The sequence below is a fragment of the Manis javanica genome, chromosome 4 (genome assembly GCF_040802235.1).
Source record: "Manis javanica isolate MJ-LG chromosome 4, MJ_LKY, whole genome shotgun sequence".
In the NCBI taxonomy this organism is placed as follows: Eukaryota; Metazoa; Chordata; class Mammalia; order Pholidota; family Manidae; genus Manis; species Manis javanica.
Genome location: NC_133159.1, coordinates 63,305,957 through 63,331,782, shown reverse-complemented (window position 1 = coordinate 63,331,782; position 25,826 = coordinate 63,305,957). Strand labels below are relative to the sequence as shown.

General features: G+C 39.2%; 1 protein-coding gene across 5 annotated transcripts in view; it reads right to left on the bottom strand.

Moving 5' to 3' along the window:
- The window catches only part of ST6GALNAC3 (ST6 N-acetylgalactosaminide alpha-2,6-sialyltransferase 3), a 614,818-nt gene extending 600,470 nt beyond the window's left edge, over positions 1–14,348 (bottom strand). For all 5 annotated transcript variants that reach the window (XM_073234153.1, XM_073234149.1, XM_073234151.1 and 2 more), the window contains exon 1: positions 14,183–14,348. In XM_073234153.1, coding sequence (XP_073090254.1) covers positions 14,183–14,200 — 18 coding nt within the window. In that variant the 5' untranslated portion in view covers positions 14,201–14,348. The remainder of the gene's footprint in view (positions 1–14,182) is intronic.
- Between the last annotated feature and the right edge of the window lie 11,478 nt (positions 14,349–25,826).

Sequence of the window (25,826 nt, the reverse complement as noted above, 5' to 3'; positions counted from 1 at the left end):
CACATAGTAGGTGCTCAGTAAGTAATAGCTGCTGTAAAGACAATAATATTTTCCTTCCAAGGCAGGGCTCCAAGACAATTGCTATATAATGACCCATAGGACAAAATAACCTAGCATCTTCTTTAAGAGCAATACTACTTACTAAATATAGAAGTCAGCTCTACCAAAGCCTAAACTCTGCAATGTATCACCTAAATGACCCAAGAGATAATATCCAAATTTAAGATTCTCTTCATTAAACAGAAAGTTGAACAATCTGAATAACTAATAACTTATTTGTATAAAATATTTCATTTCATTTTATCACTGATACCCATTTGATATATAAAAAACAAGCTTTGCTATAAACAAGCACACTTACACCGTTGGCACATTTTGATTTCCAGCATTCTGTTTGAAATTCTGCCTGTGCAATCATTGTAGCAAAATCATAATTGGGACAAGTAATTTCCAAATACAAAGGACAATGACCAGAGTCAATTCAAAGACTCAAAGTACTCTAAAAGACAGTAAGACAGTAGAATGTTCTCTCTGACTAGATACCTCCATCACATTTAATAATCTGTTTAAAACCCATCAGCATTTCCCTATTTCCAGAAGATAAAGCCCACACTCCTTGGTAGGACCTACATAATCCTTTATGATGTGACCCCAACTATACCATCTCCTCTAGCTCCCCAAGTCAGTTCAGTGACGGCCATCCAAATTTCACAATTCCCCAAAATGAGCTGTTACTTCAGGCCTCCATAATGAGTTGTTACTTCAGACTATTCTTTTTGCCTTAATTAAATTAGTGCATTCAGTCTTCATTGGTTTGTTGACTGCCCTGTGTTAGATGCTAGGTACATAGTGAGGAACAAAATAATTATGATCCTGGCCCTTTCAATTTTTTGACTGACAAGTAAACAAACAAATACGCATATAGTCTTATATTAAGAAAGTGCTACGCACAAAATAGGCAGGGAAGCATAATAGGGAATATCAGGAAGAGTTATATTTCATTGGCATAATCAACAAAGGCCTGTCCGAGGCAATACATTTTAATGTGGGGCATGACAGGTGGGAAGAAACAGCCTCAAAAAGAACCCAGGGGCAAGGTTTGGGAAGCAGGGGAGGCAGTCCAAAGTTTCTGAAGCAGGAAGGAATTTGACATGGTCCAAGAACTGGAGGGAATGAAAAAGAGCAGGAGACCAAGATGTAGATGATTTCTCACAAATAAGCAGAAGCAAGATCATGAGCATTGTGAACCCTGGAAAGGACTTTAGATTTTGTTCCAAGTAAAATCGAAAGTCACCAAAAGGTTGAGAGGGAACTGCCATAATCTGATTTACTTTTGTAAGAGCACGCTGGCTGCCTGTGGAGTTACTCGGGTAGACAGGTGGTGAACATAGAGCAGGGAGAGCGGTTGAGAAGGCAAACTGCCTGGCACTCTCGCCCAGTCAGAATGTGGGCTCATGCCCAAACACAAATACCACCTCGATAAGGAAATTAATTCCACCAGGTCTGATGACCTTAAGTGGGTCTCCCTAAGTGTGGTTGGATTCAAAATTCTTCAAAGGCATATAAAAGAAACCTTCACAGAATTTTTTTTAATTCAGCTTTTTTTTAATCTTAAGTCAAAAAATCAAGCAATCATTTTTATTTCCACAGCTCCTTTGAAGTGGGTTGATTCCATATTGGAATGAATTCCAAAAGTCCTAAGCGATGCTCTCTGCGCTAGAAGATAAATCACCAAAGTGGAGGAGGAAAAAACACAAGGTTTGTGGCCACATGCATGCGTGTTACATACATAGACACCACAGCCAACGTGCCTGGGTTCAGATCTCACCACTGCCAAAAGTAGTTTGGTGACCCTAACCAGTAGGTGCCTCCATTTCCTCATCTGGAAAATAGGGATTACACGAGTTAGTAAATGTAAAGTGCTGAAAATAGTGCCTAGGCCTCACTAAATGTTAACTAACAACAGCAATAATTAGAAAAATAATAGGGTTACACAAATTTTCTACTCACCAGCCATGGCACCTTGGGCGAAGAACTTGAGCTTTCCCTAAGCCTCAGAGTTTCATTACAGGCAAAATAAATATGACAACAATAGTATTTTTCTAAAAAGACTACTGAATATTAAAGGAAATATGTGCATGCCTCAGTATAATGTCTATCATAAAGTTAGTGCCCAGAAAATGTTTAGTGATGTTATTTTATCATTAAATTATTATCATTTGAAGCAAGTTACAAATAGGTTTGTCCATGTTTGACTACAGGAATATATTCTACTGCATGTATTTTACTTCAGTCAAACTCCTGGATTCAAATCATACCCCCTCATTTAACAGTTATATGACCTCAGGGACTTAGCCTCTCTAAAACTTCAATTTCCTTCTCTATATGGGAATTTATAAGACTATCTACCTTACAAGCTTTAAGGATTGAGATAATGCAAAAATACAAATCCCCAATACAATACCTGTAGACACTCAATAAATCTAAGTTATTGTCACAGTCAATATTATTATTCATAGACTCCATTTTCCCTTAGAAAGGAATTAAAAGCCTCAACTTCTCTTTTTATCTCCATTTTGTCTATCCCTCTACCACTTGGACTCTAAGTGCTTGATAAAAACTCCCTTTTCACAAGTCCCTATTTGCTGAAAATAAGTGGGGTAAAAAGGACAAGCATAGTCCCCTTTAACCCACACAAATGTAGAAGATATACAGTGAATTTCAGTTGTTCTCATACAGAAATCTACAGTAATATGTGATTTGGATGTCATTTCTTTAAACAAGGTTTTACTATCAAGGGTCAAAGATGCATGAGGGAAAAGCAAACCTTCCTTTACCAAGTTAGAAGTCACATGCAGAAACCTTGGCTCACCTTGAGCCACCAACCAGGCTGGTGGGGTTAACCAGCATGGCAGAATTAAATAAACATTAAACCAGCCAAGGAACAAATAATTAAGTGACATAAGCCAGAGTAGGAGAGAGCAATTCTCTTACTCCCAAATAAAAAAATGAGAGGGAAAATAAATAAAGCAGAAGGCGTAGCTGGCAGTGGTTCTGCTACTTGCTGATTCGGAGGAATGGATTGTCTCCTAGAAATAGGGAGAAAGGAAGGATTGCAAGGTCAGAAAGGGCAGCAAGGAGAGAGCACACACAGGGCGTGGGGCAGAGGTGTGCGGGATGACATAGGGGCTGTCATGAACGCCGCACCAATAATTTCATACGAGGCACAAAAATGAGTTGCACTGCCCAGAGAATTCCAAATAGAATGACTTTATATCCTGAAACTCTGCAAGACGGCTTTATCTACTTAGTGATAGAGCTCTATACTTCTGTAGGGAGATGATGGTTCTTGAGACGTAGTAACCCGTGATCCATTTAACACCTACATAGGGGAGGAGCCCAGTGACCTGAGATGAAAGGGGGAAATCAGATAAATGTTCTGTACAATACATAAAGGCATAGAAATAGAGAGCCTGGAGAAAGCAAAAGGGAAAACTTTAGAGATTTCTTCTTAATGTCAATATAAGCCTGTAAGAAGAGACTGAATCAGAGGTTCCCAATGCTTTTTGTTATTAAAATCCCAAACAAGGCTAAGAATCATCTACGTGAAGGAAAAAAAAAAGCTATCACCTTTCACCAGTCTTGGTCCCCCCCCCCACTCCTAATCCTTAAATAATGACTTTTTAAATGAGACTGACTAAGCCAATAATTGAACTATAGCACTAACACATTAACTTCCATGACCAAAGCCAGTGCAATCTGACTACAAAGCTGTTTCCTGCACCCCAGATCTCCTTGTCAGCCAACAGAGAAATGGGGGTACGGGGAGCGGGACAAAGGGCTCAACATACAATTAGCAGGAACCAAATTCCTGTTTACAAATCATCATAAGCTGATTTTGAAACTGATTTGAAAGAAACTGAGTGTCTTGCACAAGGGATGCCACCCTCCAGGGATTCGTTCCAGCCCCAGCCCCTTGCTGATGAGCATAATCACATGCATTTCAACATTCATGATGGCCTGAGCCCCCTGGCATCAGAGGGCTTGGGGTTTAATGAGAACAATGGAGGCAGAAATCAAATGATTACCATGCCTCAAAAGCTGATAAGAATATACTTATTAAATTTCTAAATTGACTTAAACAGAACAGCAGTTTCTGTTGGAAAAGTCTTCTATGTAACTCAAAAGCTATTTATCGAGCATACAGGGCTATTCAAAGTGCACCCACAGATGGGCGCCCTTAGCATCGACTGGTGGGGGGCCCGTCAGAAATGTACGTTTATGGGCCCCACCCCAGACCTAGAGACTCCTGAACTCTGGATGGGGCACAGCAGCCTCCAGCCTAACAAGCCCTTCCGGGGCCCTGGTGCAGTGCTCAGCTTGTGCAGCATCTTGGTCACCGTGCTGAGAAGCAGCAGACTTAGGGATCAGTAGGCTGAATCCCAGCCCCACTCTGTGGCTTTGGCGAGTTTCTTATCCTCTCTAAGCTTTGGGCTCCTCTTACACATAGAGAGTTTGATTCCATGCTCAGTAAACACCCCTGACACTCAGTGGGAGGCCCCAGGGCCAGTGCCAGCCATTTGTGCAAGAACCCCCACACCCATGACCCCCACCCCTTAACAGTCTACAGAAAGAACATGACACTCGAAGCAAATAAGCATGGCTGTGTCCCAGTAAAAGTTTATTTATGAATACTGACTTATAATTTCATACATTTTCAGGTCATGAAATGTTACTCTTTTAAAAAAATTTTTCTACCATTTAAAAACGCAAAACCCATTTTTAATCACAGGCTATAATATAGATAGGTATTAGTGTGATTTGGCCGAAGGGGTATAATTTGCAGACTCCGGTCTGGTGCTCTTATATTAGCAAAGTTGTTGGTCTATATGAACGAGAGTTTCCTCATCTGTCAGAATAAAGTCATAATGCTCATCCTGAAGTCTTGCTGTGAGATAATAAATATCTGTAAAATACCTGGCAAGCTCCCTGCCAGAGAGAAGCACTCAGCAAAAGGCACCTACTGTCATTCTTAAATGAAACCTACTGTAATTCTTACAATGTCATTTCATCTCATGAAAAAATGCTAACACTGTCTGATCCAGAAAGACTAGGGGGAGCAGGGCAGAAATACAATGCAGAACTGTAAGCAAAACTGAGCTGCAGGTTTACAAACTGATTTTCTCTAATCACCATTGGACATTTGTCTACCGGCACACTGTTGAATTTATATACACAAAAATAAACACTGAAAAAATAAGCAAACTGCCCACAGGAACTCCAATCACCTTACTGCCCTGACTTAAAAGAGGACATGTGGTTTATCCTGGATGTCTAAATTACTGCCATATGTGCACTGCCCTCCTGGAGCAAAGGAATGACTCAAGTAAAAGTGTATATAACGTCTGTCTCAGACCTCAAAGCCTCCAGGGGTTCACACCACCACACTGAGACCAAAGCAGCACTCTCTTGGGAGAATTTACAGCTGTTCAACATCTGGGGGGCCAATCAGTCTCGGATATGGAAAACCCTAGGACTCCATTTTCATACAAAATTTCAAGGGCTCATCAGTTTCCAATGTGTCCCCAGGTCTGGCACTCATTACCTGCACATCACTGCCTTCCTTTGGCTGCCTAGCATCTGACCAAGAAGAGTGTCCTCCGTTCTGATCCTCATGCAGCAGACAATCCTTTCCCTGACCCCCTGACATTGCTCACATTGCCTCCAAGTTCAGTGGTCTCTTCTGATGGTGAGTATGAATACTTGAATGAACATGCTGTACAACACAGAGGCCACTACCTACATTTGGCTGTTGAGACTTGAAACATGGTGATGTGACTGAGGAAACACATTTTTTATTTTATTTACTTTACATTTAAAAACTGATACTTGATTCAGCTCTTGGAACACATAAGCATCTTTGGAGCAACCTGGACCTGTGAATCTACATTTCTGACAATAAATTTCATAAAATCTAAATACAGATCAAATTATCTCTGCCAAAAATTTAGCATCCAAATTGAGATATGATGTAATGGCAAAATGCACACCAAATTTTGAAGACTTACAAAAAAAGAATATAAGTATTTCATTAATAATTGTTATATTGATTGCAGGTTGAAGTGAAAATGTTTTGACTATATCAGGTTAAACAGAATATATTATTAAAGTAAATTCTGCTTATTTCCTTTTGCTTTTTTTAATGTTTTTAATGTGACTCTTAGAAAGTGAATTGCATAAGTGGTCTGCAGTATACTTCTACTGGTCAGCACTGCTAGAGGGTTAAATAAAGGTGTTATTGTTATCACTCCTGTTCATCACAAAGTTGGAATCAGACTTAGAGTCAGTGCAGGTCTGACCTCTTTACTCTACAGTACTCTTACTGCCAATGCCCTTGAGAACAGCCCTTCTTACGGTTTGATAAGGCAAATCTATTTTCCTTGATAGAAAAAGCAAACCTTTCCCACAGAGAGACTCACTTCTTTTTCTTTAGAGTCCAGCCTGTTGGTGGGACCAAGAACACCACACATACCAGGAATAGCAGCCTTACTCTCTGAAGGTGTATATCCCACTTGTCCCAAGGAAGGGGACAGTCCCAGAACAGTCATTTGTTCATTCTAGTCCTCAAAATCTCAGATGATTTCCACATACTCATATTGATCCCACATCATGACTCATTCCCAATGCAGCACACACACATTTTACTTCCAGTGCCCTTTTGATCATGATCTTCTCAGAGCAAGATGAGACTATAACTTCCATAACTGACCAAAGAAGTTTTTATTTTGGGATCTGGTAAATGCACAGCCAATAAATCCACTAAGAAACCAAACAGCCTTTTAAATCAGAGCAAGGTCCTTTTCAGACAAGGATTTTGCATGTAAAAATTTTCAAATCTGGGTAAATATTAAGATATGACTGAATGAATGTGGATGCACAGTTTTATTTATATATTTATATTTACCATGTATATGCAGAGATAACATCTTTTGCACAAACAACAGAATGACTTAAGTACAGGAACCTCTTTTCCTGGCCCCACCCCTCAGGCAATCTCTTCAAGAGTTAACTTTCCCCACTCCCCCAAGTGCCAGATGTTGTGAGCCCCCACCCCTTCACATCACACAGGAAGTGAGAAAAAGGCCTGGATATATGGGGTGTGGGGTGAAGGATCCTCTGAGAATGTTACCTACCCCCAAGTTGCTGTCTATTGAAGTCTCTGGAAACCCTGGGCTAAGGGTCTCTGATTTGGTGACTTTAAATGAGTTTAAAATCAGAACCAGACCTCTCAGTTCTTGAGAAGGAAAACAATAGTGAAAGCACATAATCCCTTCACCTCATTGGAGCCATTTCCTGTAACTACCTTCCTGATAACGAACTTTGAGCTGCTAACAGGAAGAGGAATTAACAATTTCGGGTTTAGCTCCTCTCCCTTTCCTGGCTCTGGTGGAGGTGCTAATTGGCAGTAAAATGCATAAAAGGTGTACATCAGAATGGCCAGGGATGGAGAGGATCTGGATAATCCATAAACTGAATAATGAGCCTTTCAATAACCAGGAGCTAACTGCAGCTTTCTTTAATGGGATCCCAGTAGCACTTGTAAATCTACTCTCTCCAATTAGAAAAATGCCTTCCTCCTCCACTTTTCCCTGAAGCCAAAAAACAAAAAGAACTCCAACTCCCAGCGTTGAGGCACAAGTGTGTGTTCAATTCTCAGAAACAGATAGAAATTTTCCTCCTGGGGAGGAGATTTCACAACTTCCCCCAGTCATCTACTGGAAAGCCTAACAGGCTCCCTCTGCTTTCCTCAAACCTAAACCCTTCTTTCTCCCATCAATCCCCAAGATAGTTTTCCTCCATTCAAGCTGTTACGTAATTATTAATATAATCATAGTTTTGCCATACGTGTACAGTGCATTCTGCTTTGCAAAGCGCATTCACATGCATTATGTCTTTTGGAATCCAACACTACCCCAGGAGGAATCCAGGCTGGGAAGCCTGAAGTTTATACATTTGCGGGGCTCTTTAAGAAAATGAATATAAAATTACAAATACAAAAATCCAGGGCCTCTTCCCAGAGCCTTAAAGGCTCTTATCGGAGCCCTAAAGCTTGACATATGGGTAAATCTAACTCTTTACCACCCTCTCCTTCACTCCAACCCCCAAAGGGACTTGCGGGTTTCTTAGGCAAGGGGGGAGGAGTCATGTGACTTGCCCAGGATCAAAAGGCTATTCAGTGTTAGAGGCAGAATTAGAAACTTCTTATCTCCCCAGTCTCTCTGGGCCCCTCTATTCCTCTAGCTGCTCTGTCACAAAGGAAACTCTAAGGAAGGAACACATAATAACACAGCTAAAAGTGATCCCCGCCAGGCCAGTGTTACAAAGCTGTCTAGACGAGTATTGCCTGCATAGAAGATGGTGAAATAAACTCAAAGCCCCTACAAACATTCACTTAATTGGCACTGAAGGTAAAAGACACTCCAACCTCACACAGCCAGTGCTGAACCCCACCTTCACCACTTACAAACCACAGGACCTGGGACAAGTTACTCAACTTCTCTGAACCTAAAGTCTTCATTTGCAATAAAAATTGATATGAGATGAAGTACATAAAGCACTTAGCACAGGACACAGCCTGAACATGCTGGGTATTCAACAAGTACCAACTATTACTGCTGCTGTTGTTATCAATTCATCTAGAGAGCACTGCTTTACCAGGCAACTCATTCCCCAAAGCATGCTAATGGAAGTTGCAAAAGCACTACTTGGTCACCATAAGACTGAAAATTAGGCCAGACAGATGATGGGATTCCAGCATTTCTTGGGTAGTGGAAATAAATGTCATAGCAGATTTACTGGACAAAGTACTCTGTCTGTTCTACTTGCTGGGGTTATGCTGAATTTCAGATTTATAACCCATATACTTGTGAAGAAGTCTCTGCAGCTTTACAGTCTCAGTCTGTATTTTATTATTTTCAAATGTTTTAGTGAGACCTCATAGTTGGAGAACCACAAACTGGGGGTTGTGGGTGTTGGTTTCTTGATTTGTTTTTGCTTTTGCCTTTTTGTTTGTTTCCAATAACTTGGGGAACCAAAATTATTATGACAAAAGATAAGACACTCCTACACTTTCCTTCTTTCTTCCTTCCAGTCTAGGTCTCTCTTCCCCTTACCCCCAGATCTCGTTTGCTCCAGATTTTATACAAGCAGCAGTTACAGATCTACAAGAAACAGACTGAGAAGGAACTGAAGAAGTAAACTAATTGGTAAATTCTAATATGCTTGTTATATATTAGAGGGAAAAATCCAAGCAATATCCATGAAGAATTTAGCAGTTTACAAAGGAAAATAGGTTAGGCCCATGTCTCTAATTGGCATCTCAAAAAATTAATATCATTTATACATTCAACAAACACTTAAGTAACACCTTGCTGAAAGCCAGGCCAGTTCCTATGGATACCAAGTGGAATAAGACGAGCTTTTTCTGCCCCAAAGACTCAACTGGTTAGCCACCAACACCGCCACCCATAAACTCCCACATCACTAGCAGTATTCATTTATAGTGCCTTGTAATCACTGCCGATTCACCTACTGAAGGCCCCTGCGCTTTTGAGTTCGTGGTCAAACAGAAGAGTAACCTGCTGACTGACAGTACGGGATAATACCTGCCGCTGCAGAGACCAGAACTGAGGCCAGAGGAGCACAGAGGTCATGCTGAAGCAGGGGAAGGCTAACTGCTGACATGGCACTGAACTAGGAGCTGAAAGATGAATAGAACTTTTGTCAGTGGAGGAAAAGTAATAGCAGAGGAAATTTCCTGCAGAGAAATGAGTCTGTGCAACACAACTAATTGCTAACAGTTATCAAGGACGTATTGTATGTCAGGTTCTGTTCAACAGAAATTAGCTCACTTATTCTTCATAACCTTAAGAAGCAGGCACTATTTTTATTCCCATTTTGCAAAAGAGGAAACAGGCCAAGAGAACTCACTGCTGGAACAGGTTGGTCTGACATCAGAATCCAGGCTTTCAACCCCTGTGCTATATATTACAAAGGCACAGAGTATGAAGGGAGGTGCCACATCTACAGACTTGGGAAAAGTTAAGATAAGTGTCTGGACTGTGGGTGAGGGAGTAGTAGGTAGTAAGGCCAGATATATGGGTAGGAGCCAGATTCTGAAGGAGTTAGAATGCCAAGCTAAACCACTGGGTTTATCCTACAGAAGTTGGGGAGCCAAAACAAGCACTTAAGTCTACAAATGGCTTGACCAGCACTGAGCTTATATACAATACCCGAAGAGTGATGTGGAGGATGGGCAAGATTACACACAGCCTGAAGGAAAGGACACTGTTTCAAAAGACAGACCAAATACTAGGCTCTGGACAAGGCAGAAGGAGTAAGGATGGAGAGCAGTGGGCATATTTGGGAGGTTTTTCTAGATGCAATATGGTGAAGAGTTAGGCTGGAGCAGAAAAGTAAATAAGAAGACACCAAGTATATAACTTGCTATCAATAGTCATCCAATTTTCTATAAATGAAAATAAATATCATACAGGGACAGATAACTGGTAGTGAAAATAACAGTAACTTAGTCATGCATCTATTGTGTTATTGCCTAACTGCTTCATGTTCATAAGTCTCATGTGTCTACTTCAGTTCTGGATACAAAGAAAACTGAATACAAATCACTAAATATTTGTTAACTGTTCAACGTGTACAAGATACCATGCTCAAAAAGTACCTGCTAACCAAAGGCAGAACTCATGAAAGAAAATATAAAGTTTTTATTACACAAAATTATACAATGTCTGTAATTTACCAAAGAAGAAAAACAAATGGCTAATATAAATTTTAAAGTGTTACTTCACTAGTAATCAAATTAATACAAATTAGATACCTTTCTTGTCTATCAGATTTCAAAGATTTTCAAAACACCTCTTGGAAAGAGATGGTCTTTGACTAGACAGGTTGTTCACAACAGCATATCTACCCAGGAGAGCTGTCCCAGTAGGGGCAGGGCGAGAAATGAACCTACTAAAACTTGGGGTTGTTTTTACTGCAATATAACCAGCCTATCCTTACTGATATGAAGATATGCTCATTTAACCCCTAGAATAACCCATTGAGGGATGCATGACCATTCCCATTTCAGAAACTGGGACAGTAAAATCAAGAAACTTGTTCTTGGTTCTACAATCAGTAAGTGGTAGAGCCATAATTAAAACCCACGTATTTCTGGCTTCAAAGTAATGTGGAATGGATATGTATTCCAGAATCAAATGATTATTGAGGTAATCAGCATTCTGTCTCAAAAGCCAGCTCCATGCATGGGCAGAATGGACCCTTGCCATGCTCAATACCATGAGGAGCTAGTTCTGTCTAAAAAGACCACTAACAGCTGCCATGGCAAGGGCTTCTACTCTTAACTAGTTAGAGATTCCAACTACTAGGAATAATTGCCTACTGTGTAGGCAATAAAGATACTTTATTCATCCACTCTGTATCTCAGTTTTCTCATGTAGATGTGGATAATATCTACCTAAAAAAATCTGTTGAGATTAGTTTTTACCCACAAAGTTGACACTGCCTCAAAAGGCATCTAAAACACAAGCTCCATGACAGTAAATCCTATTCAGTCTTTAAAACCCATCTCCAGTATTATAAATGAATATCCTGTCTTGACTACCTAGTAAAAGGGTTGATTACTGTCCAACCATGCTCTGCTGCACCTCCTACAGACCTATGTTACTCTTCATATTGTAACATAAGCATCCATGTACTTTTCTAATCCCCTTAACTATACTGCAAACCACTTGTGAATGGAGCCATTGCTTTATACATCTTGTGATGCCAACCAAGTCTAGGGCCTGCGTATGGCAGAAAATATTTCATCAAAAAAGAAAGGAAAAGAAAATTACCCTGTCAGGCAATTATTATAATTATCTAGTCTACAACTTGAGCAAATGGAGTCTCCAAGTGGCAGTAACTACCTAAAATCATATGCAGGAGGCCAAACTTACAGTGAATCTAGGTCCTCGGACTCTTCACTCCACTACACATAGCCTTTTAAAGACAGCAAGGGGAAAAGACCTACTAGCCCATCATTGCACAAAGGTACTTTGTCTCTCAAAGGTGGCAGGAATTATATTGGTATCAGAAAATCTTAGAATGTACAGGGAGCAGCATTAAAGTATAAGGTTGGTGGATCTGGGTCTAAATCCAGGCTCACTTTATTCTTAACCTTGTTGCCTTGGGGCAATTTTCTTAACCTCAGGAGACTTAGCTTCCTCATCTGTAAATGGATTTTTTTTTAGAGAGAGTTATTATATTATATGAAACAAGCTGAAGATACAGCAAGGATTAAGTAAACTGTAGTTATTGTATGTCAGAAAAAAAGTGGCACACTTTAATACCTGTGCCATGAAGTATTTTTCATAGCCTATCTTATTTTATACCCACAGCAACCCTATGGAAGGTGCTATTACTTTGATTTTATATGGAGCAAACTGTTTCAAAGACAATTAAGCAACTTGTCCAAGGTCACAGGCAGCAATTGGTGGAGCCTGCATTTTTAGACTAAGGTCTTTATGGGTCCAGGCCTCTTTGCAGTTTACCTGTTGTATCCCAGATTAGTTTGAATTGAGGAAAGATAAGGAAGACTCATATATGCCCCAAATGGGTGCTGAGGTCAGAGTGAGGAGCTGGAAAGGGAAGATTGGATCAGATTCATGTGTAGCTTGGGATGTGCATTAAACATGTTTCAAACAGGTGCAAGATGAGACAGGGAGAAACCAAAAGAAGACGACAGCCAACAATAAATGCCATGTTCTTTAATTTTCCTGTCAGCCAATAATATAATAAATAGTAGAGATGACTCATATTTATAATCCAGTCTTTGTGCTGAGTCTCCAAATAAAAATCCCATAGTGTAACACCAATGTATTATATATTTCCTCTTGATCTTGCTACCATTTGTTATGTCCCAGAAAATGTTTCAAAAACAAACAGAGGAAGTTCAGAAAAGTCACAGGAAATATCTAATCTCCTTTATTCTAAGAAAAGGAAGGAAACTCTGTTAGTCTCTTATTTGCATCATTAACGCCAAGGCATGTTGGAAGATGATTCAGGTACAGCAGTCGATGGCTTCAAATCATCCTACAGAGAAGCAAATGCTATTTCACAATAACGCATCCAAAAAATTCTCTTCTGGTATTTTCCTGTGTCACACAGCTCCCCCAACCCTGGAACAATCAGGCCTATACATTCTTCAGCCAAGGCCCAGGAAACCTTTGTACTGTGAATGTTTTTGATTCATGCAGTCAGGAGTCAGGTTAGTTCACAGTGAAATAGTAGTGCAGACAAACGAGAAACAAAACACATACAAACAACTCTTCCTGCGGGATGGAAAGTTCTCAAGTGAGGCACGGACAACAAGCCCTCCCACCTAACACCACAAGGCTGTAAACCCAGAAAGATGCTCAGTCCGGGGTAAGAACAGACACTTGGAGAAAGAAAATTCAGCAAAGAAAGGGTGGACTCTGATAGGGAGTGAAATCCTTTTGTCTGTTCAAATTTGTAAGCATAAGAAGGGTCCGAGATTCTCTACTAATAAATACATCGTCCTGTGAACTTTTCCAAAGTAGAGCTAATAACACATAGAGCTAGCAGATCCCACAGAAAATTCATTCCTAAAGGACTGCCTGTAAACTCCTAAGTTTCTGTCTTCACATGATCAAAGGCTCAGTAGACTTTTCCCCCCTATGCTCACTCGCACCCCCATTCAAAGTGTTACACGCTTCACCATCGGGAATCCATACCTCTCCCCCTCTCAACGTGGCCCCTGAAAGGCCTCAGGCAACACAGCCGCGAGACCCCAGGGGGCACCCCAGCCCTCCCAGCCATCCCCATTATTCGGCGCACAGCCCTGTTCTCCCCTGGAGCCAAGAGTCTGCAGCTCCTTCAATGCGGGCGCGAGCAGGCAGGAATGGTGGGAAGAGAAGCTGTGCCAGCTGCATGTTTCAGAATCTCCCTCCATATGCATTTGCCAAAGGAACAAAAAGAAAATCAATGCCAGAAAAAGACAACTGAGATGAGGATGCGGTGGGACCGCGACGGACTCCTTGCCCCTTAGCAGCAAGGGGCGAGCCAACCACGCGTCCGAGGCACAGAGCCCAGTTGTTACCTTGAGGATGCAGGCCATGGCGCTCCGCCGGCCCTCCTGCCACCGAGCAGCAGGCGCTCCTGGGTCAGGGGCAGTCCCGGCGACAGGCAGGAGGTTGGTACCGCGGCAGGACAGCTCCAGCCCACATTCCCGCAGGTCCAAATAAGGGGACCACGGTACGAGCTGCGCCGGCACAGGCCCCGCCTCCCGCGCCGCGGCCCCGCCTCCGTCCATGTCCACTGGCTGGAGGCGCTCGAGGCCCCGCCCCCGGATCACGTGCTGTCCCGGGCGCGGACAGCCGCTCTCGGTGCTCGCTGCTTTTTCTTTTTCTCCTTTTTTTTTCTATAAACGTTCCGTCGATCAACGTATACAAAGTGCTCAGCAGTAGGAAGGGATCTGGATCCCGCTGGGGAGAGAAAACGGCCTTTCTTCTCCTCAATTCGGTCTCCTCTAACAGATCAGAGAACTCTGCAGACATTTCACACTTTTAAAGAAGTTAAATGGATTTGGAATCACCCTGCTGTAGCTTTGGGCACATCAAAGGTTTCTTCAAAAGTAGCAAAGGAAATTCTCCTTGGGCTGTTTAAGGACAGAGCCTTCACTCTACTTAAAAACTCTGTGATGGGCTTACCTAAAAATTAGTAATTTTGCCATTAATAAGGGAGCACAAATACCTATCAACTAAAGATGCCATGACCTTACACTGTATATATTTGGTGTGTTAAGTATACACACACATATATACATATATGTATGTAATTGTATTGCTCTTTCCTGCTTTAAGCTTGTGTATTTATGGAAAATGTGTATACATAAATAGACGGCAAGAACATATGTACACATGAAAATAAAATACATTCTCTTATATTTTACACTGGTAGTATATGTATATAAATTGTGTGTGTGCACATGCACAGGACTTTGCTCTTCCCTGCTGCAAGTTTAGAATCTGAATGAACTTTGTTGCAACTTCAGTAACAAAATCAGATCTAAACTTTCCTCTCTTCCCAGAGAGGCCATTCTTCACCATCCAACCAGAACTGATGCTTAAACAAGTGATGATACAGCACCTCTACTAAGAGGCAGGTTGCCAAAGAGAAAGTGTGTTTTGGGTCCTCTCTACCCCTCCTTAGCAGGCCCTCTTGGAATGAAAATCAATTAAGGAAAGCCCAATACCCAAGCACTGGCTAAGAGAAGCAGTTACTTCTACACGGAAAGTAACATCACACAGGAACAAGGGAGAGAGCACTCTGTGTGTATATACAGATTTCTACCACTTGGTCTGTCAGAGAAATCTTAAACCAGGTGCAAAATATTCACCCCAAAGAGGTTTCACTTGCTTGAAGCCCCATGTAGTTTGCCTGCATGGGGTCAGGGCTTCTGGTGGCTGTTACGTGGTGAGATTGGCTCATAAATCACAAGCAGAAACCAGACTTTCAAGGGACTGGATGTTTTTTCTGGTAAAGAACATGCAGAATCCTGAGAAAGCAGAAGACACCACAGGAAAAGAGCTACAGAGGCAGAGGCTGAGACTTGGATAAACTGCCTTCTCCCAGGTGAAACTCCTTTCAGTCTCCCTGAAGGATCACATGCTGCTCTGCAACTCCCTCCTCCAGTGCCTCCATCTGCTTCAGAGATGGGCTATATTTTCCAGAATAGGAAATGACTCTTCTTCTAAAAACCATTGCACTGTTACAATTTTGCCCAAGGAAGTTTTTCATATCCTAAAGCATGTGTGTATCTGTCCTTGTCCATGTGTGTGTCTGTATTTATATCTGTGTCCAAGTAAGTCTGTGGCTGTGCCCTTTTAGGTGTATATTTATGAGAGTTTCTTGGAATGTGGATTAAGCTTAATTTCCTTCCATTTTAGATAGTAGATCATTCCAAAATGTCATCCATTTTGCATTTTCAAGACTTTAGCTTACTATTTTTTCAAAGCTTTACACAGTTCTAATCCAGAATTCATCATTATCCTTGACTATGCTCATACTTATCTGGGATGAGCTCCAAACCAAGTTATGCATGATTTAAAATTACATTTTTAAAGTATTATATATTTTCTCATTCTCCTTTAATATTCACCCTTCACTTCATCCCAGCTCTACCCCTTTGGAAGTTCCTATCTTTTCTCAAGAGTTTTTTTCAAATGAACCAAAAGAGAAAAACAAAATAGTATGTCTGTTTTTAACTAAAAGAGAAAAATCTGGAAATTAATGTTTTTTACCTAATTTCCATTGCCTAGAAAAATGTACATTTTAACCAAATTTTGTTTTCTTAAGGAATTCCCCAATAAGCTTTACTAAAAGCATAAACAATTGAAAGTAAATATGGCTGGGAGCACTGGCATGTAGTTTGAATTTGGTTTGTATTGAATTTCTCCAAGGCTATTGAAGGCTCCCTTATTAATTGAGTCTGATATTTCTTAACCACGTTTCCCAGCATTTGTTTTCTTTTCACTGTGAGTTTCTTCCCATGTGTGTTTCTCTACACTCTTCTTAGATTTTCACCTCTTAGTGAGGCTTGGTGACGTGTTGCCTTAAAATATTAGAATGGAAATTTGGTATTTGAAATGCATCTGTGGTGGATCTGATCGGAACACCCACAGGAGGGGGGCTCACAGTTGACCTGCAGCTTGTTTTGCCTGAACTATTTTTTTCTCTGATGATCTGGCTCTCACAAATCCTCAAGAGCTGGGATTTTTTGTTAATTCTTTGTAGCAATATAAACCATCACTTTTTGTATCAATGTCTGAGCTATTGGACAAGGAGTCATCTAAACACACTCTTAGAGAAGCCCCAAAACACAGTATTATTTTGTGTCCAACAATGTTAACATCTGTGAGAGCCAAGAGCCAAGAGCCAAGAGCCTGAGAGAGTCAAGGGGCACATCCATACAAAAAGGCTGTTTATTCTTTTCAAGAGCAACAAGTATAAAGCAACAGGAGGTTTAGGAATCTGAAAATTTTTGTTGATTTTTACAAACATTTGCAAACAGAGGTGATATGTTTAGGAAGCAGAGAGAGTTTGGCTACCTCTGACATTCAAGTTCCTGTTTATGTCCAGAGCTGGGTTTATTTCTAGGCCTGCCAACATTTCTTTGCACCATTATTGCCCACTATTCTCTTACACCAGGAGTTGGCAAACATTGTCAGTAAAGATTTAAATAGTAAATATTCTGGACTTTATGGACCATTCTGTCTCACAACTACTCAGCTCTGTCATTGTAGCACAAACACAGCCCCAGACATAAACAAATGGAGAGTGGCTGTGTGCCAATAAAACTTTATTTATGGACACTGAAATTTAAATTTCATATAATTTTTAGTGTCATGAAATATTTTTCTTCCTTTTGTTTTCAACCACCTAAAATTGTATAATCCATTCTTGGTTCTACAGGTAAACAAAAGTCTGCCAGTCAGATCTGGCACAACAGTAGTTTGCCAATCCCTGTCTTAACCTTTGCACTCTTCATTCAGCCAGATTTCACCACCCCTCAAACTGATTAAACCCCATGTGGTCCTTGATGCCTTTGGGACCACCCTAGTTTATTGTAGTTTCTCCTACTTGAATTCCAGCGATCACTGCAAAAATCTTTGGCAATTAATCACATTTCTATCTGGTGGCATTTTTTCTAGCATCAACTTGTCCTATTACTTATTTTGTCTTTTATTTTTGGCTTTACTTCCCAAATAGATCAAAAGCTTCCTGGCTTATTTTTTTCTTTGTGTCCTTTACCTCTCTGTGCAAGGAAATAAAGCAAATCTGAAGAGATAGCTAAGAGTGCCAGGTGAGATGTAAGAAACCACAAATTTATAAAATTGAAAATCAGATTGTCCTATCATTTTTAATACCACTCAAAGATTTTGATAAGAGAATTTTGGATTATATTATTAATTCTTCTACCATACATGATATTCTCAGATCATCCTATAGTTCTCCATGAGGCATGTATAGGACCATCCTAGATTTTTTTTTTAATTTTTAATCAACAGAGTGATTATTTGATTTAGATGGATTGTTCAGTCCATGTTTAATAAGAGTGGTCTGTAATTACCCCTGTGGGTGTTCTCAGTTGATTGAGAAATCAGTGACACTTTTCTTCTAAGTGGAAGCTGCCTTATTTCCATCATGATTTTTTAAAAATTACCAGGTACAGTATTTTTGGATCAGTCACAGTGCACTTTGTTTATCCGATATTTATTCTCACTAAAAATGACTTACTAACTTACACTACTTTTTTCAGTTCATTTCATTTTATTTTGTGTTTATTTTCATTAAAATGAAAGGAATAGGGTGTTATAAATATATCACTTCTGTCTAATATATGGAGAGATCTGGATTTCCAAAGGGATCAAATATTTAAATGACTGAGTTTCCAGTTTTTATAGACACCCTCATAATTAAGAAAACATAAGAATTCACATGATAAATAATGACATATTCCAAATAAGATTTAGGTTTCCCTTACAAGGGGTGAGTGCAGCAGTATGTAGGACAACAACAACATTATTTAAACACTAGAAAAATGTTATTTCCTTCATCTTTCATTAGCTTACATTTAAATGACTTACAGTTTTCTCCATTTCTGAATTGTAATAAAAATTGGCCATTTAAAAATAGGTGAAAAATACAATGGAATATTATTCAGTCATAAAAAGAAAAGAAATCCTACCATTTGCAACAAAATGGATGGAGCTAGAGGGTATTATGCTTAGTGAAATAAGCCAGGTGGAGAAAGACAAGTACCAAATGACTTCACTCATTTGTGTAGTGTAACAACAAAGCAAAACTAAGGGAACAAAACAAAACAGCAGCAGACTCACAGACTCCAAGAAGGGACTTGCAGTTACCAAAGGGAAGCAGGTGGGGAGGAAGGGAGAAGGGGATTAAGGGGCATCATGATCAGCACACATAATGTAGGGGGGTCACAAGGAAGGCAGAACAGCACAGAGAAGACAAGTAGTGACTCTGTGGCATCTCACTACACTGATGGACAGTGACTGCAATGGGGTAGGGGGAGGACTTGATAATATGGGTGAGTGTTGAAGCCACAATGTCATTCATGTGATACCTTCATAAGATTTTATATCAATGATATTTTAATAAAAAAGAAAAAAAGAAAGGTGAAAAATAATAAAGCACCTCACTCCAGATAAACTAGCTTCTCTGTATTTTCAACAAAAGTATGTCTATTAGCACAGCCATTGAATGAACCCAAAAATACAAAATAAATAAGACTACATTTGTTTAAACATCTTAGTATGTTTAATGCCTACGTACTGCCCTCTGCTTTGACTGCTTCTCTTTTTTCACTGTTCTTGGTATTCCCATCACCTCATTTTACCTCTTTCTTCTTTTAGAACATCCTTTACCTTTTTACCTCTGGGAAAGTTTTTCAGTTTAAATTTAACAATAAAACTCAAGGCCAAAGGAGATATTTTTACCTTGAAAAAGTACAAGTTTGGCTCAAGTATTTGCCTGAATAAAATGTAAATCTTCAAAACAACTGACATGATTCATGAAGGGCCTGAAATTTCACCCTATGTGGAAACTGAGAAATTATCTGAACATTTTTATGGCAGTTGGCTAATGCTCAGGACCCTGGGGCCATAGAGATAGGACTATTATTTTCAGTCAAAGGACTGTTTATTACTTTCAAGCAGAGTATTGCACCCATTCCCTAAGCCCCAGTTCCAAGCATAACATGACAGCACATACCAGTACACGCTGTGGGTTGTGTTTAGTAGAAGAACCCTAAGCTTAGACAATTCAAATGTTTTTTAATGGGAAATAAGCATGCCAGCCTTTTGTTCAAGAGAGAATTATCTCTCTCTTTCAAGGCTGCAAGCTGTACAAACATCCTTGAAAAAATAATGCAAACCCGAAGGCATTCTGTACCTCCATTTGTAAATATACAGAAAATTAAGAGATTAATTAAGAGTTGTCTCCTACTAGTAATCACATTCACTATTCGTGCCTTTATGAATTTTGACTAATGTGGTACTCTGTACCTGTTTTAAACAAATTTAGGCAACTGGAAAAGCATATGAAGCATTTGACAGTGGTTTTTGAACGAATGTGAGCTGCCTCAATTTTTTAGTAAGCAGAGTTTGTAAAAATAATAATGATAATAAGTAATTACAAAGTATACACAGGTTCAAAATATTTGTTATTTCTCTTCCAGCCCCAGACATCATTTTCCATAAAGACACTTTATGCTTTAAAATGAAATATTTACCCAATGACTTAAAACAAAATCTTTTATTTTATTTTTTCCGGTGCGCACACACACACACACACACACACACACACACACACACACACACATGCAAATCCCATCCTTCTCTTGGCCAGAGTTTATATAACATATTACCAAAGTTTTACCTATGTAGAGAATAGTGATTAAATTACTGATGAATGACTGATGCCCTGGTAAACATCCAAGGTGCTCATATAAACAAACAGGTTCTGGTTTTTTTTTCCTAACTTACACTTATTTTTTTCCCTTCTTGTTTTTGGCAAACCCATTCACTTGCCAAACACAGGAAGGAATTAAAGAAGCTAAGTATAGGAGGGCATGTTATTTGCAGAATTTCTCTATATTTGAATGATATGAAGCAGTTACACAGATCTGGCTACTGTACAAATATTAATAATGTCTTAACTGGGCATCTGAATTATCCCTGTTTTCAGACAAGCGAGTGCTAACTTAATCCATCTCAGAAAGGAGAGAATCTGTCATATTTGAAAAGGACATTTTACAACATTCTCTAGGAAACCTCAGCTCTAGTACTTTTAATCTCTCCCAAATCCTCCTTGATGTGATACCTGACATTTCCCTTGCCACAAATGAAAGCTCTCCCATTACACATGACTCTGATCTCCTGGTCTCTTTCTGGGCCTGCATTCCCCCTGGATTCTCCACAGGCTCAGTCCAGTGTCCGTGTGTGTTCAGCACACTGGGCCCTGAAATGTGTGTCTGGCATTGAGCCTCTGATGAGGGACATAAAATAAACACTGTCTATTTCCCCTTAATGGTAACTGCTTCCTCTTCTCAGGCATCTCTTGTCTGCAGCTGGGGAATGGGAGTGACATCACTAAACATGTAATGTGTGCTGTGCTGCAGGGTCAGCTGAAGGGTAAGTTCTAGGAAGCATGCCTATTCAGAATACAAACCATGTTGGCACTGAGCAAGGGGACTGAGCAAATGCTGCATTTCAGATGGCATTTCCGCAGGGTGCACAGTATCAATGACCTCATGCAACAACCAGCCATGCGAATCATCAGCGCATGAGTGTTCTTCAATGGCACTTCAGGAGACTTCTTTATGGATTTGAAATAGTAAAATAATGAGATTTAGCCAGTGGCTCATCTGGAATAAAAGTGAAGACATGCTGTCAAATGAAATACTTCTAGAGTCCTGCAAAGCTTTCTTTTAGCTCCGCACCTTGGAGTGGACGTGCCCAGTTATCATTTGGTTCAGGATGCTTTAAGACTAAAACCCAAACTGGCCCAATAGTAAGTGATGCTCTTTCTCCTAAAATGTGTATGTGTTGGCAGGAGGAGGGTGAGAATATTATGTGGAAGAATAAAAATACAAACACAAAACTGTTTCTCTAAAACTGTCACCAAATCTAAGCATGATGAGTTAAGACGAAGGATAATCTGCTAAATGACTTTCTCCAACTATATGCATTGTTTCATTGCATGTCTCACACCCTACTTTTCTTTCAACCTTTGCATTTTTACACATGCCATTCCTCCACCTAGATGGTCTTTCCCTTCTGCAGTCAAATTCAACTCATCTTTAAACATCTAATTCAAAAGCTACAATCCATATGAGGACACTCCTCCTAGGAAATATTTATTCAACAAATTCATGTGAGTGCCTACATATATATATACATGCCAGCAGTTAGATGTGGAGCCTTGAACAAAGCAGGCATCTGGCCTTCCAGCACATGCGGCATCCAGCTTCCCCTCTGAGCTCCTTTGCTCTTCACTAGGACACCTGGCTCATTTTGGACTTGGGATAGTCTTCTCTGTATTGAGTTTTGTCATTGGGTCTCTTTAATACACCCGTTTAGAGATTTTTGCTGCAGAGACCCTAAGAAGGACGACAGGCCACAGAACACATCTCCAGACACAACAAAACTGAAATACTTCAATACCAGGGATAGAGCTGAATAAGTAAAACTGATTCCAATAAAATGAACTAAGAATTATATAGAAAACTCTTCTGCCTCAATTCCTAGGGTTCAAAAATATTTTTAAATTTGCTTGTCTATTTCATAAAAGCAATATTGAAAACAAAATTAATATATCTTTAAAGGCTGATGTTATGCAGTGCCATTCTTAGCAATGATAGTTTTCTCTAAGCAGAAAACTATAGGTAGAAGTGGGCTAGGAAATTGGACTTAACATATACTGATTCAAAACAATGTTCAGGAACTCAACTAAAGAGTTCTTCTGATTAGTTGCCAATTTAACACTGCTTCATTTTCATCAAATAAAAGTGCAAGAGGGAAAATTCAGTTATTTGAAGGTTCCAGTTAGTTGGGTTACCATGTAGCTTATTCCCATAGTCATGAGTCTATTGGGCTACAGCTGGGCAAACTTCTCCTACGGAGATATGCTCTGTGATCATCTGCCTGTAGTGTGGTGGGTTATCCCTTATGGCATTTAATCAGTAATTACCCATATTTTGCACAAATTACCCATATTTTGAACAAATGGGCATTTAACAATTTAGTGAAGGGCCTGTCAACATGAGAGTTAACAACATAATCAAACCAAATAAAACAGCAAACAAACACAATTATAAATGCATTATATACTGCTTATGTCTCTGTTTCCTGGATATATGTCCCATGCACTTACAGTCATAGAGTCCTTATGGGAAGGGCTGTGTCTTTCCTTTCTTTGATTTTCTCTGAAAGGCCTACTATGATGCAAGACATGTAATTAAATCCTGATTGAAAACATTATGGAGTCACTTCCTCAACAAGTAATTCAGCATAAAAACCCTAATAAAACACTTCCTTAGCTGTAAGGAAGTTAAGACTCTTGTTTGCTGTTTTTGATATGGAAATTGCCCTGATGCTTTATTTATATATATATATATATATATATATATATATATATATATATATATATATATAATGTGTGTGTGTGTGTATATACATACATATATGTATGTTATATCTATACATGTTTATGTGTGTATACCTATATTTACATATACATGTATATGTGTATATACACACATATATATGTATACACACACACACTATCAACTTCTTGCCCACGCAAATTGTTTCTTTTTTGGTGCCCCTATTTTGTTTATGATTGTAGAATAGGTAGTTTGCCTTTTGGGTAATCAGCATTGTATATAATAAAACCACACTGGAAAAAATAAATACAACAAAAGGCATTTTATATGCACAGAAATCTGGGCAGAATCTCAATAACTGGTTCTGACCCCTAGGTAACTTCTCTTAAATGCTTTAAGATTCATTGATTCATTCAATGATCATTTAAGATCAAATGATTTATTAAGATATCAATATACTATTGAGTAGCCATATCAGACCATTTGTCTTAGCAAATAAAATTTCCTGGATGATGTGGTTTTTATCACTATGATACTTGGAAACAACAAGCCCTCTTAATATTCTTGCCCAAGTCAGGGAACTTCCTAGAAATTGAAAAGTTTCCACAGTCTGTATCATTTTACTGTTGCATGAGTATACTTAGTATTGAAGATGCCTAAGAAAGAAAAAAGCAACTAAGAATACATTGTCATAAAATTTACTTCTGTCAGAAGAGAATAGTTTCAATTCCATTTTCATATACAAAGTATCCACGTGTGTTGTAGTTCCCATCAAACCGATATAACTCGTTTACCAGCAAATATCAAAGTTAGAGTGAACTTTTTACAGTGCTCTCATTGCAACTCCTAGTTTTTAAAGCCTGTATCACTATTTGTTATATATTTTTAAAGCAAACATCTCCTATTCCAATTCTTATGCATCATCTAAATTGTGTTTCTCATCACAGTTATATGCAAATACACCAAGTTTAAAAACAAATATGATTTTGAAAGACACTGTGTTGCTCTAACAAATGGAACATTGTTCATCTTCTCTGACAGCCTCTAATTAAAGAGGCCCTAATGCTCTGCAGAATGCCCAGCTCCTTAAACACCCCTCCCACGCACTGTTCTCACTGCACAAATAGTGGAGAAAACAATTTGTAGCTTACTGGGGTTTTTGCCCTAGAAGGAAATTTAATAATACCCCAGAAGGGATAAGGAAGCAAAATTTCCTGATGGGTTGTGCATTTCTTCTTTTAAAATACCACAGGCTGGAAGATTTGGTTAAGAAATAGGCTTCCTTTATTACCTCCATCTCTGAAATATCTGTGTGCAATTGGCCTTGTTTTTTCAATAGTGGCCATTTGCTTTTTTTTTTTATTTATCCATATTAATAAACCACCTTTGACATTCTATTTTCTAAAATGTGGCTCTGTAAAAACAATAAAGGTGAGAGATCATTTCGTGACTAGAAATGGCAACATCAATATCCTTACTCTCTAAATATGATCTCACAAAGAACATTTTGCGCAAACAACCAAAGATGTGCTGGTACACACTAGCCCATGTCTATTTTTCAGTCATTGCATCACACTTTAAATTACAAAGGGAAGCAGAGGGAATACTCCCAAACTCATACTATAAGGCCGGCATCACTCTAATACCAAACCCAGGCAAAGACACCAGAAAAAGAAAATTATAGACCAATAAACCTGATGGACATAGATGCAAAAATACTCAACAAAATATTAGCAAACCAAATTCAAAAATACATTAAAAAAATCATCCATCATGATCAAGTAAGATTTATTCCAGGGATGCAAGGATGGTACAACATTCGAACATCCATCAACATCATCCACTACATGAATAAAAAGAAGGACAAAAACCACATGATCATGTTCATGATGCTGAAAAAGCATTCGACAAAATTCAACATCCATTAATGATAAAAACTCTCAACAAAATGGGTATAGAGGGCAAGTAGCTCAACATAATAAAGGCCATATATGATAAACCCACAGCTAACATCATACTGAACAGTGAGAAGCTGAAAGCTATTCCTTTAAGATCGGGAACAAGAGAAGGATGCCCACTCTCTCCACTTTTATTCAACAAAGTTCTGGAGGTCCTAGCCATGGCAATCAGACAACATAAACCCTAAAGAATCCACTCCAAAACTACGAGATCTAATATCTGAATTCAGCAAAGTTGCAGGATACAAAATTAATACATAGAAATCTGTTGCATTCCTATACACTAAGGATGAAATAGCAAAAAGAGAAATCAGGAAAGCATTCCATTTACAATTGCATCAAAAAGAATAAAATACCTAGGAATAAACATAACCAAGGAAGTGAAAGACCTATACTCTGAAAGCTACAAGACACACATGAGAGAAATTAAAGAAGATACCAATAAATGGAAACACATCCTGTGCTCATGGATAGGAAGAATTAATATTGTCAAAATGACCATCCTGCCCAAAGCAATCTACAGATTTAATGCAATCCCTACCAAAATACCAACAGCATTCTTCAACAAACTAGAGCAAACAGTTCTAAAATTCATA